The sequence below is a fragment of the Amphiura filiformis genome, chromosome 15 (genome assembly GCF_039555335.1).
Source record: "Amphiura filiformis chromosome 15, Afil_fr2py, whole genome shotgun sequence".
NCBI classification, from domain to species: Eukaryota; Metazoa; Echinodermata; class Ophiuroidea; order Amphilepidida; family Amphiuridae; genus Amphiura; species Amphiura filiformis.
Window position 1 is genome coordinate 52469179 of NC_092642.1, and position 18314 is coordinate 52487492.

An 18314-nucleotide genomic window follows, 5' to 3' on the forward strand; every position below is an offset into this window, starting at 1 on the left:
AAGTTGATGAGTCACACTGTCACCCATATTTCACACTAGCAATTGCAGTGTACAAATTGCAAGTATTCAGCCATGACTAGCATTATGTTGTATCAAAGTTGCCTTGAAGTCAACTGGATGCGATTTGATGCTAGGAACTTCTGATCAATAAATTTTCCGATAAATGATCCATCAATTCCAGTTTTCAGAAAGAAACTGAAAACTCACCTTTTCAGTTAGCTTCTTTCTTGTTCCTTCTGTGTTTCTTTTTTCCATCCTTTCTCTCCTTGTTCAGAGCTTTGATAAATTTTAAAGGCGCTTTATAAATATGTACCGTATTTCGTCAAATAGTCCCCCCCTCAAATAAACGCCCCCCCACCACTTTTTTTCAACCAAGATGTTTCAAAAATTCGATATTTCCATGCTATCTTGTGTAGTAAGCTTACCAAGTTCCCACATGGTCAATAATAGCGTCAATAATTGGCGAAAATCTGCATCGGAACACCGGAAGTGAACCAAAGGTCAGTGTCAAAAGTTCATAGTTCGTCATTTTAGCGTGACTTTTAAGCTTACCTAATGATTTTAACGGGAATTGTCGTGCTACAAATGACCTCTAATAAACGCCCCTTGGGAAAATGTAACGCCCCCGGGGGCGTTTATTCGACGAAATACGGTATGTATGTATGATGGAAGTGGCATAACAAAGAACGGAATGACATGAAAGCTGCTTATTCACATTTAGCAAGTGCATTACTGTCCTGACCATAGGTAAATATGATTTTAATTTGTTATAATGAAGCTTTTTAACAGTTCAATATTCAACATTTTGTCTTTGAACACACCCATATTGATGTTCCCTACAAAATGTTAACTATACAAATGTCAATTACATGTATAATTTTATTATTTAATCAACTTCTCTCATTGTATCATACATTGTGTACAGTAAGTGCAGTGACTATGATGGATTTTAACTCTCGCAAACCAAGATGAAATCTAGGCCCTGCTACACATATAATGCTGTTCAAGTAAGATTGGAATCATTATTCCAATGAAGACTACTAACAATTAATTGAAATTTGAAAATTAATTCTTTTCAGAACAGTTGTTGTTGGGCGTAACATGGTATGCGCGCAGTGATCTTGTGCCTCAACGCGGAGCAATATATGCGTCTGAAGGACTCAATGGATTCACCAATTTTGTGCACAGGTGGCTGGTTGAACTTGATAAAAATGGCCATAAAAAGTGGATGTAAATAACATCCAAACCTGGTTTTATGGTTTATCTGTTTAAGAATAACAATAAAAGTATTGTTTTCAGACCCAGGCAAACATCAATTGAATTGCCTGATAGAACACGGATATACCATTATTTTTATATGAACAACTTGGTGTTATGCCACATTGTTCCATGTAAATTAATGGTATCTCCTGTGTTCTATCAGGCGACAGATTTATTATATTTTCCATTCATTTATTTGTTAAGACTTCCTTCAATACAAAAGTGCTGGTCTCCCTGGATGCCCTGATAAACATAATTATAATTATATACATATGTACAAAATAAAAATGCCAAAATTATATACATATTATACAAGTGATAGCATAAAAGCCAAACTTATAAGAAATATAAATAATAGTACAATAATTATTATTAGTAGGGATACACAGCTGGGTCTCAAAACAATACTTTTATTCTCTAAACATTGCATGGATTGGATACATTGAACAGTTATCAATCCGCTTCAGATTTCTGGTGCACTGCAGTAGAATGTTTAGAAAATTAATGCAAGTTTTTGGATAGAAATGATAGAATAAAGGTAGTGACCAAGGTGACAATAAGTGGGAGACTGGAGCTGTTTGCTCCCCAGAAACTCTGAAATGGCCCCTGGGTCCATCTCAATTTTAGTTGACTAGGGGACAATTTTCTCACAAAACTGGCCCCCTGGAGAGTGAACCAAAAATATTAAATTCAAAGCAACTAGTGCTTATTTAACTCATCCATTTGTATTTTTATTGGCCCCTGGGTGATTGGAATTGCCCCTTGGTTCCTAGTTAAATTTGTTTAAGCAGATGCACTAAAAGTAGCCCCTGGTCCATCACTCCTTATTTTCACCCCTAAGTGGTCCCTGGTTCATCCAAAGTGGCCCCTGGTTCACTCCAATCTTGGTGAACCAGGGGCCACCTTTTTGCCAAAGTGGCCCCTGGTTCCAATTTTCTTAATTAATGTCACCTTTGGTAGTGACTGCTTGAGTTTTAACAACTCACTACTGCAGAAGAACAAGGGAAGAGGTACAGACATGTAGAAACACTCAAACGTTGCAATCTAGATGAGCGTAAAGTATCAAGTTGGTAGTTTCGAGATGCCCTGGCATTGGTGTTCTTTGTTTCATATGCACCTGTTCAAGCCAGTACTGTCTGTATGTCCATTGTGAATAGGGGTACAAAGGGCCATTCATGAAGGACACACTACTGGCTTGTACAGGTGCGCGACAAACAAAGAACATCAACTCCAGTAGCCAGGATGTCTTGAAACAACCAACTTGCGACTTGACTCTCATTTCGTGGTAGCAGATCACATATGTGACTGCCATGATCTGATCTAACCAGGCCAATGGAGGAAATTTTGAAAGTTGAGTCACATGTATTACCATGATTACAGTCAGGTACCTTGGCGATAGTGTACCTGTGCAAGCTTTTGGATTCCAAATTTTCTTAGGTATTTGAGTGTTTTTTGCTCCTATTTTTGCCTGTATTTCACAATTTCCACCTTATTTGGCCTTGCTGGATCAGATTGCATCACTTTCAGTACCTTCTCATTATTATGTGCATACACAAACACTTGACAAAGACTCAGAATAATACCGGTCTTTTCAAGTATCCGTACTCTCGATACCACTGTCTTCCAATTCACTCATGGCAGCTAGCATCTCATCATCAGTAATATCAAGATTGTCCTGTTGTTGCCAACTAGCTTCATCACCTCCACCAAGTGTTCTTCTTACACCATTACTTCCTACCCCTCTACCACTTGTCCTCTCCTCCTCATTCTTCTCCACTTGTGCTTGCATCTGCTCAATCTGCTGAGTGGCTGCTAACAGTTCATCATCATCAAAGTCATCACTCCCTGCACCTCCCATTTTTGCTCCACCTTCGGGTACACATGTTACTACTTTGGCATCCTGTTCTGCCTGTTGAGTGGCTGCTAGGAGTACGTCGTCTTCAAATTCATCAAAGAATGCTGGAAGGCAATCTGGTGGGATAGGGTGTTCCGGAGACTTGTAGTTTTGCGTTTTACAGACGGGGTCGTGACATTTCTGATAGTAGATGCCCGATTTGAGATCAACAAGTATCCTAAACGGAAAACAGATATAAATGTGTCATGCGCGTACATTTTGCCTGACATCTTGATAAGTTGAGGCCCAGATCTTTTCAATTGGTAAGTTTTTAAGCTACTGCCAATACCATAAAAACTTGATAGTTTGCATATATATGTGCTTACTATCAATCAAATGCATGAAGAGCCCCATCCACAAAAGTGTGAAGGGTTTTGAGCAAATCATCGATACACATACTAGTAGTTATATACAAACAAGTAAACCTGCAAATTTGTGTCTCAACCCCATTAGCTCAGTTGGTAAAGCGCCAGACTATGGTACAATTTCATGTTTTCAAAAGCTCTCGATAGTAAGCACATATGTTAATTATCAAGTTTTTACAGTATTGACTCTGCATGGATTTGCCATCTTGCTACCAAAACGAGGTTCTCCTTGCAAACGCACGCACAAAAAGTACATTTTTGTTTTGCGTGCTTTTGTAACATGCCAGTAGACTGTTGTAAAGCCTCATGCATGCGAAAGGAGTAAGCACACACAACACAGGTTATGCACACACAACACACACTTTGATGGTAGAACCTTGTTTTGAAATGACAATAATGGTATATTTATCTAAAACAACAGTCAAACCAAGCAACTATATGTTGTGATCCTGACAGTTTGCTCTAAATCCTAACAGGTTGGCTAATAATTCCCTAGACCAAGAAAGACTCCTTCGGTAACACTTGGCAAAACACCTGTGCTATAATAATACAAGTCTTTTGTTTGCTGTTGTTTGTTTCTTGTTGGCGGGAAAAGCTATGAATTGTAGTTTCTGTTTTATTTTGCATTTCAGGCAAACTTTTTGTTTGTTTTTTATTGGCAAATTTGTTATGTTCTTTTCCTGGCAACTAAAGCAAACATGATTTAAAATGGGCTACATGCACACATACGTGACATGATCAAGAGGAATGAGTCGGATGTCGCTAATATTGTTTTGGAGATATTGGCAAAAACAATGTTCAAATTCTTTTGTTTTATATTGTTTTCAGCCATTGATAAATTGCTCATAACTTGGTAACCAGATGTCCGATTTTGACGGGGTTTGCATCAAAATGTAGCATTTATAAACTGCCAGAAAATGATGTAAAAAACTTCTAATTGAAAATTGCCGACATGTGACTCATTCCCCTTGATCATGTCACATTACATGCACACATATATGCAGTATACTCACATAATGTTATTACTCTTGTGTTGTCTTCCTATGTTACCACACCACCTGTTCTTGCTGATATCATAGATAATCATTTGTCCCCGAGTGAAATACAACCATCTACGGATATCCCCTTGGACACCGCCTTGTGTCACGCAGGTCCTGATGAATTTGTCTATGTCTGGGTAGGGTGAGTGGTGGAAACCCTCCAAGAGCTCTGTAGATTTATCTATCAATGAAAATATACCGTGAAAAATATGCATAAAATGTAAAAATGATTAATGAAATTTAGACTATTAGGTAATGGTATGCTTGTTTTTTAAATGAATCCATATATATACAGGCCTTGCCGTTTGAGGCAAACGATCGCTCTCGCATGCAACCACTCGCCCAAACTCAATTTCTAGTGAGCGATTTTCCACTCGCCATAGACACTAAATATTGCCCGCTGTGAATCACTCAAAAATTGAATCTACTGAATGTATTCGATTTATCGTTAATAAATTAGCCTTAATCCCTGAAAACGATCGAGAGTGTGTTATCAACAGTGCGTAGACCTAAGTGTTTCATATTGCTATATGTATGATCTTTCATACCTACATAGGCGTAGATCCCGGGAAATGGAGTATAACTCCCCCCCCCCGTATTTTGATAGGGGTATGTTCCATACAATCGATAACCCCCCATGTTGACTCCTCTATGTGGGTTTCTGAACCATTTAACCTCATATTTGGCCATTTTAGCCTAAAATGTGCCAATTTTTGTGCGCTTCGCACAAATTTATTCCATTTCAGCACCATATTTCACCAGTGTAGCTTCAATATGGCAATTTTTTTATCGCCAAAAGGTGCTGTATGATTCACAAGAAAGTTTTTCCAACACCATCCCCCATTTCAAAAAGAAATCTATGCCACTGCAGACCTCAGAGAGTGATTAGACCAATACATACTAGAGCAAGATTGACTACTCGCCTTCAAAATCTAGACGGCAAGGCCTGTATATATTTCATGTTGTTTTCTGTGACAAGTCTAACTCAGTAGGTTTAAAGTGACTTTTAAAAAGCACAAACACAACATATCATAATTTATCTATACATTATTTAATACCGTAAACATTCGCCTAATGGCGCTATGGGCTCCCTTGACATAACTGGAATTTTAGACACAAATTAAAAGTGCCCTCCCATAAAAATTCCGTCAGCAAATAAGGGCACCTACCCTTAAGTCTTGTAGGGATTTTTAGAGGAGAGAGCTCTCTATTTGTACATGAAATTTACTCCCAAGGCAAAGGAGCCCAGGTGCGCCATTAGGCGAACGTTTACAGTATATTGATGCCAAGCACGACCTACATGTACCTTAGAACAAAAGCTTGTCATACTTTAGTAAATCTTACTGACAAGTGAACCTGTGTTGGATTGTAATTACACATACATGTATTCAAGTTTTGGACACTCAGCCTGACTCCGGCAAAGACTTAACAATTCCATTCGTCCATCATCCCTTTTTACAATCAGCCTTACCTGATGCTTCCGTTTCATTTGCTTTTGTCTTATCACCCAGGGTAGTTGCCGTCTTTCTTCTGCTCTCATCACCCTCAAAACTAAGGACCTGAATATCTGAAGAGAACCTGTGAGTATAACACGTGAAAAGAAGACATGCTTTTCGAGTCATTTTTAAAAAGTCGATTCAGCCACGGTGACTCGAGTCACAAGCCTCGAGTCATCGAGTCGAGTCATTAAATTTCGAGTCGAGTCGAGTCATCGATTCATCAACCCTCGAGTCGAGTCGAGTCGTCGAGTCACCTTGCCTCGAGTCATTGACTCACCAAAACTCGAGTCGAGTCGAGTCATTTCGAGTCGAGTCACTACAAGTCTGATTGCTTGCATTACATAGCAAAGGTGTTATTCACATGATGCATGGACCAAAAATATTGTATTGGAAATCACAGTTATACGTACAACTTACAAGTTCCCCCTAAATACCTTTTAAAATAAATCAAAAAATATTTGACAAAATGCAAATTTGTAAAAAGACATGTGTAGCCTTATTTGTTTTGCACCTATGGAACAAATTATAGCGTCACATGTCATTGCGTTCAGTCACAATGGTTCATTATGTAAAAAAACAGACAGTTTTAAACTGTGTTAAAAGTTGCATCTAAGTCCATAGGAGTCAACTCTCAAACAATACAGCAGGCCAGGCCTATTCATGTGTTTGTTAAAGAAAACCTGACTGCTATGGGCTCAGGTGCAACGTTTAACTTGTTTTCTCACATAATTAACCATTGTGACTGAACGCAATAATGTTTGATGCTAAAATTTGGTCCACAGAGGTAAAACAAAGAGGGCTATACATATCTTTTTACATTTTTACATTTCGTAAAATATTTTTTGACTTATTATAAAAAGTATCAGGGGGAACTTATAAGTTGTGCACAGTGTATAGGGGCCTTCATTAGAATTGGAAGACATGTGATGTGATCAAGCTAAATGAGTCGTTCGTCCCTGATATTGATTTTGAGATACAGCCAATAATAGTATTCAACATTCTTTTAGAGAATAAAAGATAGGATTTTGTCTTTTGCCTATCCAATATCGTGTCATAATGGATGGGCTGGCCAATATTTTGAGTAGTGGATGCCGGCGCAGCCGGGTATCCACTACGATTATGACACGATATTGGATAGGCAAAAGACAACATCCTATCTGTTATTCTCATTCTTATTCAGTTTTAATGTAATTTTTGCGAGAAAAACTGCCTTTTTTCAGAAAAAATTTAAGTTACTTTTGTGTGGACATCCCTGTTGTTTTAAATGAACGAAACCATCACGAACATCTAAGCCGCCGAATCGCGTTCTTAGTTCTTGCACGTGTATTACGCGAACGCATTATCGCGCGATCATTGAGGAGCAACAAGCGTGCCGCCGTTGCGTGGCGGCACGCGCCCTGACTAATATCACAATCAACTATTGTGAGATATTATACACCAGAAAACCAATCAAATTACGTGAATTCTTTACAAGACGCACCCATTGAATAAGAATGTATTATATTGTTCTATGCAATACTAAAATGACCATATCTCTGAAACCGTAATTCCAATTATGGTGGGGTTTTCATCAAAATAAAGCTCTTTCTGGTTCCACTACATGTATTTTTAAATATTTAAAAATATTGATTGATTAATTAATTATTACCTCACCTCACATTACTTATAATGGAATCAAGAAACAGCTGATATTCCTCTCTGCGTTTAGTTTTGGGTGATCCGATGTCTAGCCTTGGCATGTACGTATTGGATGATGCCAATTCAAGAGGGTTCTCCTTGTTCAGTTTGCTGCACTTGTACAGACGAAAGTTACGGTTTCTGGTATAAACACCTGTCGGCAGCAATATTGGAGCAATTAAGAATAACAACATTAACCTGAATAGATTGCAAATTTCAATTTTCCAAACAAGAATCCTTAAAAAAACCATTTCACACAAAATGTTATTTGTATGAATTAAATTCTTCAAGCCTGATCAAAATGTTTAAGTATATTTCACAAGTGATTTTTAAGCTCTGACAAACTAACATATAATAAAGTAAAGTAAAGAGAGTGAAAAAGTCAGAACTATACCACTGTATACCCGAGTTCATATGGGGTAGACTGGTTTATCTCACCTGCCCATATCTCACTGTGTCTCAGCAGCCAATTATACATATACTGGCATCATTTATTTCCAATCCACATATGTATCATTTGTGTCTCGCATTACCTTCACACTGCTAGGGTGAAGCATGTGACCTGCTCCCACAAAAATGAGCAAAATGACCAAATCACAACAGTTTAAAATAGTGTTGCTAATCTTAAGGACACCTTACCTTGATCCACAAACAGCATATCCTCTCCATTTTTATCCTTGATCATCAAGCAACAGAGATCTTCTCCAAGAGGTGAATCATTGCTTTCCAACCTTGGCTTCTTAGCCTCAATCTTGTCACCATCTGTTGATGCTCCTGCAATCTGCTTTGTAATTTCATCACAGATATGATGCACAAAGTTGCCTGGAATTAACAGAACAGATAGAGAAAGTCGCTATAAATTAGGCCAGTAACTGTACAGACAATGAGATACAAAACACACACAATAGATCTAAGGTTTCAGCACTTCTTGATAGCTTTTAGTTCCTAAAGGAGTTCTTTCCAGCTTTCTAGTAATTAAGTGACTTCCACATCCCTAAAATGACCAGTTTGTCATAAAGCCAAGGGTATATGACCCAGATGGAGAATCAGTCAAATCAGGTGACCTTGTTGAGTCCAGCTTTCCAGTAAGTGACATTCTTTCCCTGCCCCAAAGTTGACCAGTTTGTCATGAGACGAGGGTATATGACCCAGATGGAGGACCAGTTACACCAAGTGACCTTGTTGAGTCCAGCTTTCCAGTAGGCGACATTCTTTCCATCCCTGAGATGACCAGTTTGTCATAAAGACGATGGTATAAGACCAAGAAGAGACTCAAACCAGGTGAACTTGTTGAGGCTGGCTTTCCAGTAAGTGACCAGCTTGTGAGTTTGTCATAAAGTCAAGGGTATACGACGTTGACCCAGATGGAATGAAATATCAGATGACATTGTTAGTTTTTCAGTAAGAGACATTCTTTCCCTGTCCTTGAGATGACCAGTTTGTCATAAAGCCAGATGGAGAATCAGTTATCAGATGACCTTGTTTAGTCCAGCTTTCCAGTAAGTGACATAATTTGAATGAGGCAAATGTTGACAGTGCTGGAAGTTAGCATTCTTTGGCCATAGCATGGTTGAATGAGTAATTACCTCTTTTCTGGGCTATACTACAATAAAACCCTCATTATAACGAAATCTGATACAAGAAAAGGTAGTTGCATAATTAATTACCTGCGTTGATGTTGTCCTTGAATGCTGCCTTTGGGAGATTGAAAATCAGATGTCTACTGAACTTAGATTCTGTGCTAGCGTCAAAGTCGATAATGTGGCGTTGCTTGCACTTCAGATGAAATGTGTCTTCAACCTGTTGGCACACGAACTATGGAGGAAAATAAAATGTAAAGTGAAAGTTGAAAATTGTTTGTTATTCTTGGAAAACCTTTATGTAATCTCATTCTTATTTGAATATGACATGCAATTTAGATCCACCACAGTGGTTAAAATCATTTCTATAATTTTTGAAATGGATGTACATGTACCAATGTAGGTTTTGAATACCCATGTGGTTTATTGGCAATTGTTGAGCTCACACATAGAATATTAACAATGAAAACAATTTCTATTGTCCTTTAAAAACTTGTGAACCAATCATGCAGCCATTTCCGGACTAGACTGGCCCCAGTCTCGGTTCAGTTCCATCTCTGGATAATCATTAACAATAAATAATTACATAATGCCCTATTCCTGTAACCCCCCCCCTTAGTTTTCTCAATGCCAAAAACCCATTCCTCTTCATCCACAAATCGACGCCACTGATTACACACACAGTCAGTGCAGCAATATAGAAACATACTCGTATTATTAGTGAACGCGAAAGTACATTGAGCGCTGAATCCTCGACTGGTCCAATCTGTTTCAGATCTCCTTCCAAATATTCGTTCAACAGAGCCTGGGGATTCTGATGTCAATTACGAAAGCCCCGCCCCCAGTTTCAATTCAAATATGGTAGCACAAAGCTATGCGCGGGATGTGACGCTTAAGATCGGATGGGACACTTGTCAACAACTGAGAGGTATTGAGCTCAAGTGGCACGCGTCTGATAGACCCATGGTACGCAGCAATAATAAAAGGCAACCACTCGACTCGGACTTAGGCCTATTGTCCATATTATGTATATTATCGCGTGCGGTTTGCAAATGTTTGCACATTATTTAGCTAGGGAAGGCTTTTCAAATATCCCCGTGCTGCCAAGCTGCGTTGATTGGTCGGATACAATATCGTTGTTTTAGTCGCTTACACAAACGGTAATGTAGTGAAAACATGGACGTGGTACGGTATATAGAAAGATTGCGTGACTCCAAATCCGTAAAAGTGAACTCCCAGCATTTTGTGGGAACTGGTAGGCAAATTGCTTACAGACTGGGAGGGTCCATGTATTGGGTTGATTTTTAATGCTATGTAATCTACATTACCAGTCGTTCTCCATGGACCCGAGGGAGGGTCTATTTCCGGACCTACCTCAGTAAATGTCTTGACCATTTTACTCCCGTCATGATCTGGGTTTAACTCTTTGCTGAACTCAAGGTCAAAGTACAACTTGCACGCAGCGCCCTCAGGTATGACCTCGTAAAATGACGCATGCTTGTTAAGGTCAGCAAAGCTACGTATCACATGCCACAGTTGAGGGTAGTTGGTTACGAAATAGCGACGCAGACCTTTGATTCCCGAGTCTTGTACCGGTTCTTCTTTTGCAAACACATGGATATCCTGGAGACAATTGAGAGTGAAAATAGAAAATTCCATGTTAACCCCATGAGAACTACCTGCCGATTGGCCAAAAAGAAGTTTCCATTATCAAATGGACCAATCAGCAACATTGTTAGAATAATTTCATCACACAAAAAAATTGGGGTGAATTATTTGCAAAGCTCCATTCTGATTGGCGATTAAAGTGAAGATATCATGTAATTGACCAATCAGAGGCAATGTTAGATCGGCAGGGAGTGCTCAGGGGGTTAAAGAACATGCCATGTCTGTTCAGGTCAGCAAATCATTTACGACATGCAGCTACAGCTTATACCAAACTGTTGGGTTTGTGCAGGCTGGCTGGGAAATATTAAGTGGGGACCAGGGCCATTTAGCCCTGGTTCATTGAAAGTAGCCCCTGGTTCCCTGCAAAACCCCATGAACCAGGGGCTATTTTTTTTATAAAGTAGCCCCTAGTTCGGCGCTTCTTATTTCCCAGCCTGATCAGCGAGGTATCAAAATGTACACAAATTTTCCCATCCATTGAATAGCCTCTGGTTCATTGAAAATAGCCCCTGGTTCCCTGTAAAACCCTGTGAACCAGGGGCTATTTTTTTTTACAAAGTAGTCTCTGGTCCGGCGCTTCATATTTCCAAGCCTGGGGTTGTGTGACCTGATCTGATGGATTGCACAGTGCAAATTAATACAGATCCTCAGTTCTTGGGGGGTTTCATGCTAGAAACATCCTTTTGACCATTATATATTTTTTGGAAAAGGTCTATTTTTTAGAAAGTCCAGACAAACCATAGATGAACCAATGCAGAAGTTTGTAATGTTCAGCTTAAGTTATAGCAAATATTATCGGCTTTGTTACTGCGCGTGTCAATAAAGTCCCAAATTATGCTCACCTAAATTCATATTTAGCGTGCGCCAGTCACTCATTACTCAATGCACAACTAGCGTAAGTGCTGTGCCCAACTGCATGCTCGCAATTCTATATCAATACACAATGTTATGATCTCGTTCTTTTTTGCCAATTACAAGCTGCACAAACTTTAGCCCTAGCGACCAGAAGGCCTCTAGCTAGTATTTTATTATGGCTTAATTACTGAGCCTCAAATAGCCCCAGGTACCTATACTCCTAGTTATCTAGAAACCCCATTCACAGTACCCCATTTTTTCAACATCATCATTCATGTTACCCCTGGGTGTGATGAAAAATAGTTTGAATGAGTAAAAAACATGTACGGACTCCATTGTGGATTTCCCTAATCCCTACCAATATCCCGTGTTTTTTAATATCATCTTACCTCTGGGTGTGATGCAGTAAAATCAAAGGCTTGTTTCTGGCGAGGAAATGTGTGCCACAATGGAGATGGATCCATTAACCTGCAACAAACATTGTTTCAAACAAGTGCACTGTGTCATAGTAGCATTTTACATGTAGCCTAAATTCATCATCACCTTGTTGGCCTTGCCTATGAGATGACATACAGAACTTACAAACAAATGCACATTTGTCCTAAATTAGCACGTAATCATTTAAAATTGCTCCATGAGGGACAAGTATAGAACAAAAAGATAAGAGTATATTGGGCCCTGAGCTTGTTGCGAAGATGGAAAATTGCTTAGCCAACTTAATTGGCCTCTTCTCTCTTTTAAAAATACTTAATCCTAAATGTATAGAATGCCCTAAACCCTAACTTTAACCGTAACTTGTGACCCTGGGGGCTAATGGGCTATTGCCAGCCACTTTAATCCATTACTAGTCCACTTACATTTCATGCATGCTTACCTTGGGCTGTACTCAGGGAGCAGTGGAAAACGTTTATACCAGCTTTCAACTTCTGCGAATTTCTTCAACTTTTGAAGCCATAACTGTTGAGCCCTGAAACAGAATGTTTACAATTTTAGTACCGGTAGTGATTTAAAATTATTTATTCGTATCTGAAAATTGAGATGGAAATAACCAAAATTGAAACTCTCAAAACGTCTGACATCCATTGCTGATCATAATCAGCAGTTTTTCTTAGTTGTAAGGGTAGAGGATGTGGTAAATAATGGAAATTAACGGATTACCTCATCATGTTTCTAGTGATTACAAAACTTTCATTTCATCTTTTTCATTTTAATAAAAACAAATTCAAATCTTTTCTCAATCTGTTGCAAAATGTCTGTAATGTCTGTAATAATGATCTAAGCATTTAATAATGGCCTTTCATCAACAATATATACTTTGGTACTGTGGTGGGGTACCTAAATTTGGAGAAAGCTGTTCATAAAATCATTGATTTTGTTGACATAAATGGATAATGAAAAGAGACCGAATAATGAATAATGAAATAGAGACCTCGTCCTTTTTTTCAAACATCCAATCGGAAACTAATAATCGAGTTCCATTGGCCTAAAGAAAGCCAAAACTGAAAACCTTTTTGTCATAGCACTTTCCATAGCAAAGTTACATCTTGTCAAAGATTGACTTTCATCAAAAAGATTCTGCTAGCAAAATTCCCCAAAACAGCGCAAAAAAGGTAGGGGAGATTGGGGTTAGTTGAAACATTTTTCACAAAATCGTCTTTTTAACACAAACCGATTACTTTCAAGAAACACTAACCATATCAGTATAAACATATACATACATGCTACAAATACAGCCTTAAACTTTATTGGACCTGCTTATGATTATTCATATAATCCAATTTGAAAATTTGAAAAAAAGTGTTTCAACTAACCCCACCCCTGGGGTAAGTTGAAACAAGGCTTGTAAAAATTTCAAAATAATAATTATTGTGTTGTTAGGGTTATACTTCCCTTGAAGGCACCCTTTAACATACAATCAGTGTGAAAAAATGAATAAATAAATATGTGGGAGTGCGGGTCAATACTTTGGACACAAGGTGACGAGTGTCACCATGGACCAAAATATGAGAAGCCTAAAATATTATAAAATGTACTTTCTGTGTGCACTTTTTGCTTGTATTATTGCTTTTTAACATTAAAGCAATATTGAAGAAATGGTAAACATGTTACAAATTTTTAAAAAGTCAAATTTTTAACCATATTTTTCTATGCGATTTTCACGTGTCAACTAACCCCACCTCAAAAGTTTCAACTAACCCCGATGCCTATTTTTACATTTCAAAGTTCATTACACAAAATAAGAAATACAATAAAACTTTTATTTAACATTATTCTGGGACTTACTACTAGTGCTTATGATACTCAAAAAATAATCCCCTGAATTTTCAAACACCATGGAGATAACACATCTTTTCTGAGGGGTATAAAAATTAGTCAGTAAGTCAAAAACAGATATTCCTTTCCCAAGCCAACACTGGTGGGGCATCAGTGCTGTTGCTAATTTGGTGGATGACCCTTACTAATACCTATTACTAGGTGCCAGTATTTTACCAAATTAATTTTTTGTGTCAGAAAAAAATACAATGTTTCAACTTACCCCACGTTCCAACTAACCCCAATCTCCCCTATCTAGCGAACCTTAATCGAAATTAGTGATAACAAACCTTAGAGATAGCGAACCTTAATTAATTAGGGATAGCGAACCTGAAACAAAATTAGTGATAGCTAACCTTAGGTATAGCGGACCTTTATTGGAACTAGTGATAACGAACCTTAGAGATAGCGAACCTTCAATAAATTAGTGATAGCGGACTGTATTCAAAATTAGTGATAGCGAACCTTATTTATAATTAGTGATATCGAACCTTAGAACTAGCGAACCTTATTCTAAATTAGTGATATCGAACCTTAGAAGTAGCGGACCTTTTTTTAGGTATAGTGAACCCTTTTCTCTATTAGAGATAGCGGGATTCTGATCTCCATAGACTTTACATGTTAGTGATAGTGAACCTTAGAGATAGCGAACCTTAGAGATAGCGGACCTTAGAGATAGCGGGATGTCACCATTAAATGCTTAGATCATTATTACAGACATTACAGACATTTTGCAACAGATTGAGAAAAGATTTGAATTTGTTTCTATTAAAATGAAAAGAAATTTGCTAGTTTTGTAATCACTAGAAACATGATGAGGTAATCCGTTAATTTCCATTATTTACCACATCCTCTACCCTTACAACTAAGAAAAACGGCTGATTATGATCAGCAATGGATGTCAGACGTTTTGAGACTTGAGAGTTTCAATTTTGGTTATTTCTATCTCAATTTTCAGATTTAGATTGGGGTGAATAGGGACGCAGGGGTGAATAGGGACAAAAATGAGAAAAGTTTTTGAAATCTCATTTTTTCACATTTGGTTTTAAAACACTTATTTTTTTTTATTTCCACATATTGAAAGAGCAATCAAACAGTGTTTAGAAAATGGTTCAGCAGATGTTAAAGAATAAATTTAGGATGTAGGGTGTCCAAAATAAAATTATCTAAAAAAAGTTCTAAAAAATGGGGTGGTCAAAACTTTCCTGCTCCCACGGCCACTATTTTAGAAAATGAGCTGGAAATTCACCAGGACCTAGCCTGTTACAATGTAGGTCTTACAACTTTCTCTAAAAGATTATTTATTAATTCTGACAGGAATTTTTATAACAATTTTTTAAATATTTTTCAGGTAAAAGTCACCTAATACGGGGTGAATAGGGACACCCTTGCCACAACCACCCTTACCCCACCACACCCTACCCTGCTCCACCCTTACTCCACTACCCTCATGAACCTACCCCACCACCTTAACCTTGCCACCACCACCCTTAAATCACTATACCACACCCTGACCCCACTAGCCTCATTAAACCTACCATCCCCACTGCCCTACCCCACTACCACACCATCCTACGGTGTCCACTTGGTGTCCCTTTTCCCTCCATGTGGGGGTAAAAATGCAAGTACACTCCTTCAAAGTTGTACTTTCCTTATCAAAACCAGTGCTGTCCCTGATAGGGACACCAAAAGTTTATTAAAAAAATATATACCGGTTATACCCCCCACATATATTCAATTTTTTATAATGGTGGATAAAAAGCATCATGGGTGGACATAATACATTGTGTATGCCCTCAAAAGTTTGGCTCATGGGGCTACAGGAAAAAAACTACAATCTAGAGAGTGCCAAAACTGTCCCTATTCACCCCAATCTACGGTAATTGACTTTTTTATAAAAATAATGAAAGTTTTGGTCAAATTGAAAAGGTGATGCGGGCGGTCAATAGGAAACTAACAATCAAGTTCCATTAGCCTTACTCAAGGGCTTTAATTTGATATAAAATGATGCAGTTTGATGGCAAATTTGAATTCACCTAGCATACCTACAATATTTAACAATAACATGTTTAGGCTTAGTGCCGTACTCTTACGCTGCCTTTCGTATTCGCCGAGGAGGACAATCTCGACCTCCTCGTTTGTTTACAAACAGAGAGGTAGACAAAGGGCCTGTCAAAACTGTTCCTCTTGTCCAAATAATCAAGTATCAAAAGGTAAAGGATGGTCCACAATAGAGTGATTCACGCAACATGAATAGGAGATTAAAAAACTGTGAAGTAGGACCATGTGCTTCTTTTGTCCAATTTGGCATCAAGATTTCAAATGGAAACAGTTCAGACTAGCTCGAGATACTCTAGCTAAAATACAGGTTTACATTTACTATCTTACATCTTGCTGTATTTCAGCTAGAGCGCCAAATGACAAGCTTCCGGTTTTTTTTGGAGAACAATACTGAGTGTTACGTAAGATGAAGAAGAAACCCGCCTCGGAGCCCGCCCTACTCATTATTTCATTGTACTTATTGCAATTTGCCTCCACACATTACGTAATCAACACAAAGCTTTTGTGAGGATTAGTGAGTGGATAAGAAATTGACAGCGGAAGATACGAAGGACACTCCGATTGCTAGTTGTCAATGTCAATGTCAATCATGAATTGCCGCAACGTTTTAATATTTTACTGCATGGCATTCCGCAAGCACCAAGACAAATTATGCCGTATTTTTCCAAAGATCATCTAATATGAAGTAAGCTGAATGCGATCTGTACTTTTGTAACATTCCGATCGCTTTTGATCACCTATTATGGGCTTAATTTGCTTGAAAACACGTGAGTTCATGTTGTGTATTTAAACATAATTTAGGTAACCCAGGCAAACCTTAGTTAACACATTTGCTAGTCAGCCAAATTCGCCGACAATGTCAATGCATATTTACATAGAAATTTAAAACAACTGGTCGAAGAAGGAAACGTACATAAATATGTTTTCTATACTTCACTTGACCCAAATATATGATTTTTATGGTGATAAGTCACTCGCACATGGAATTTTAGAGGATTTGGATAGCAGTTCCATTAAAAAAGCTGCTATCATAATGAGACTAAGATCTAGAAACACCCCGAAATGCCGTTTTGGGGAATTTTGCTAGCTGAAACTTTTTGATGAAAGTCAATCTTTGACAAGATGTAACTTTGCTACGGAAAGTGCTATGAAAAAATGGTTTTCAGTTTTGGCTTTGTTTACTCAAGGGCTTTGATTTGATATATAAAATGATGCAGTTTGATGGCAAATTTGAATTCACCTAGCATACCTACATAGATACAAATGAAATTACGATGCAATACAATGCAATTTGAATGCGCAGCAGATCTATAGAAATAAGGCTGCCCGGTTTTATGCAGAATTAGACCACGTCTGGTTCAGACCCAGAACACGATCATGTCAGAAATTAGTATTTAGTATTAGTAAATTAGTATTTAGTTCTGGGTCTCATGGAGTCATGGTCTGATTATTCGGACTAGTTTAAGCTTACCTTTTTCTCTCCTCTGCCAGAGACATTGTGCTTATATATCATGCATTCAGTCACAGCTATTTAAGTTTTTACCAATCTGCAACTCTATGTATTAAAGGAAAGATGGAAACAGACAAGGAAATACGGCAGAAGAAATGTACACTTTTCTACAAAATAACAAAATCCCGGGAACAAAATGAATTTCCCGGTTGTGACTCTTTACTCATCAAACTTTTATTTTGTGTCTCCGCTGCCAAGAAATAGTTCTAAGTAATCGTGATTGTTGTAAGAAATGTCGATGCTTTTATCAGGTTTAAATCCCAACAATGCTTAAAATAAATCAGAATAAATTTTAGGATATTACTTATTTATATACATTTTTAATAAATACGGTAAAGGAATACATTTTTATAAGAATGTTGAAAAAAATCGTTCTAATATTTCAACGGAAGCACATACCATTATAGCCTTATGAATATTAATTTAACTACGTCATGGTTTAATGGTTATGGTCACGCACACAGAGGAGCAAAAAATGAAAGAAACAATTAATGGTGTGGGGATTCCCCAACATGGAATATTCAAACTTTCTTTTTGAATGCAGCAGTAATGATGAGCCCTGGGGAAAGAGTAAAATTGGGGGAGACAAGTA

The 18314-nt window shown here is 37.9% G+C and overlaps 1 protein-coding gene across 1 annotated transcript; it reads right to left on the minus strand.

Annotated features, from left to right (window-relative positions):
• Positions 1 to 437: 437 nt before the first annotated feature.
• On the minus strand, positions 438 to 17954 carry LOC140171827 (DNA-directed primase/polymerase protein-like). Its single transcript, XM_072195160.1, has 10 exons — positions 17684 to 17954; positions 12713 to 12805; positions 12228 to 12306; positions 10690 to 10938; positions 9403 to 9550; positions 8375 to 8557; positions 7712 to 7889; positions 6031 to 6137; positions 4533 to 4740; positions 438 to 3332 (listed from the first exon to the last, which is right to left on the minus strand). The coding sequence occupies exons 1-10, from the start codon at positions 17707 to 17709 to the stop codon at positions 2852 to 2854; spliced, it is 1752 nt and encodes a 583-aa protein (XP_072051261.1). The 5' UTR covers positions 17710 to 17954; the 3' UTR covers positions 438 to 2851.
• Positions 17955 to 18314: the final 360 nt, after the last annotated feature.

Coding starts and splice junctions, on each gene's coding strand:
- LOC140171827 (XM_072195160.1), bottom strand. CDS start 17,709: ATGTCTCTGGCAGAGGAGAGAAAAAG. Junction 8,558..9,402: donor CAAGGACAACATCAACGCAG/GTAATTAATTAT, acceptor TGTTAATTCCAG/GCAACTTTGTGCATCATATC. Junction 3,333..4,532: donor CACAAGAGTAATAACATTAT/GTGAGTATACTG, acceptor TTTTCCGTTTAG/GATACTTGTTGATCTCAAAT.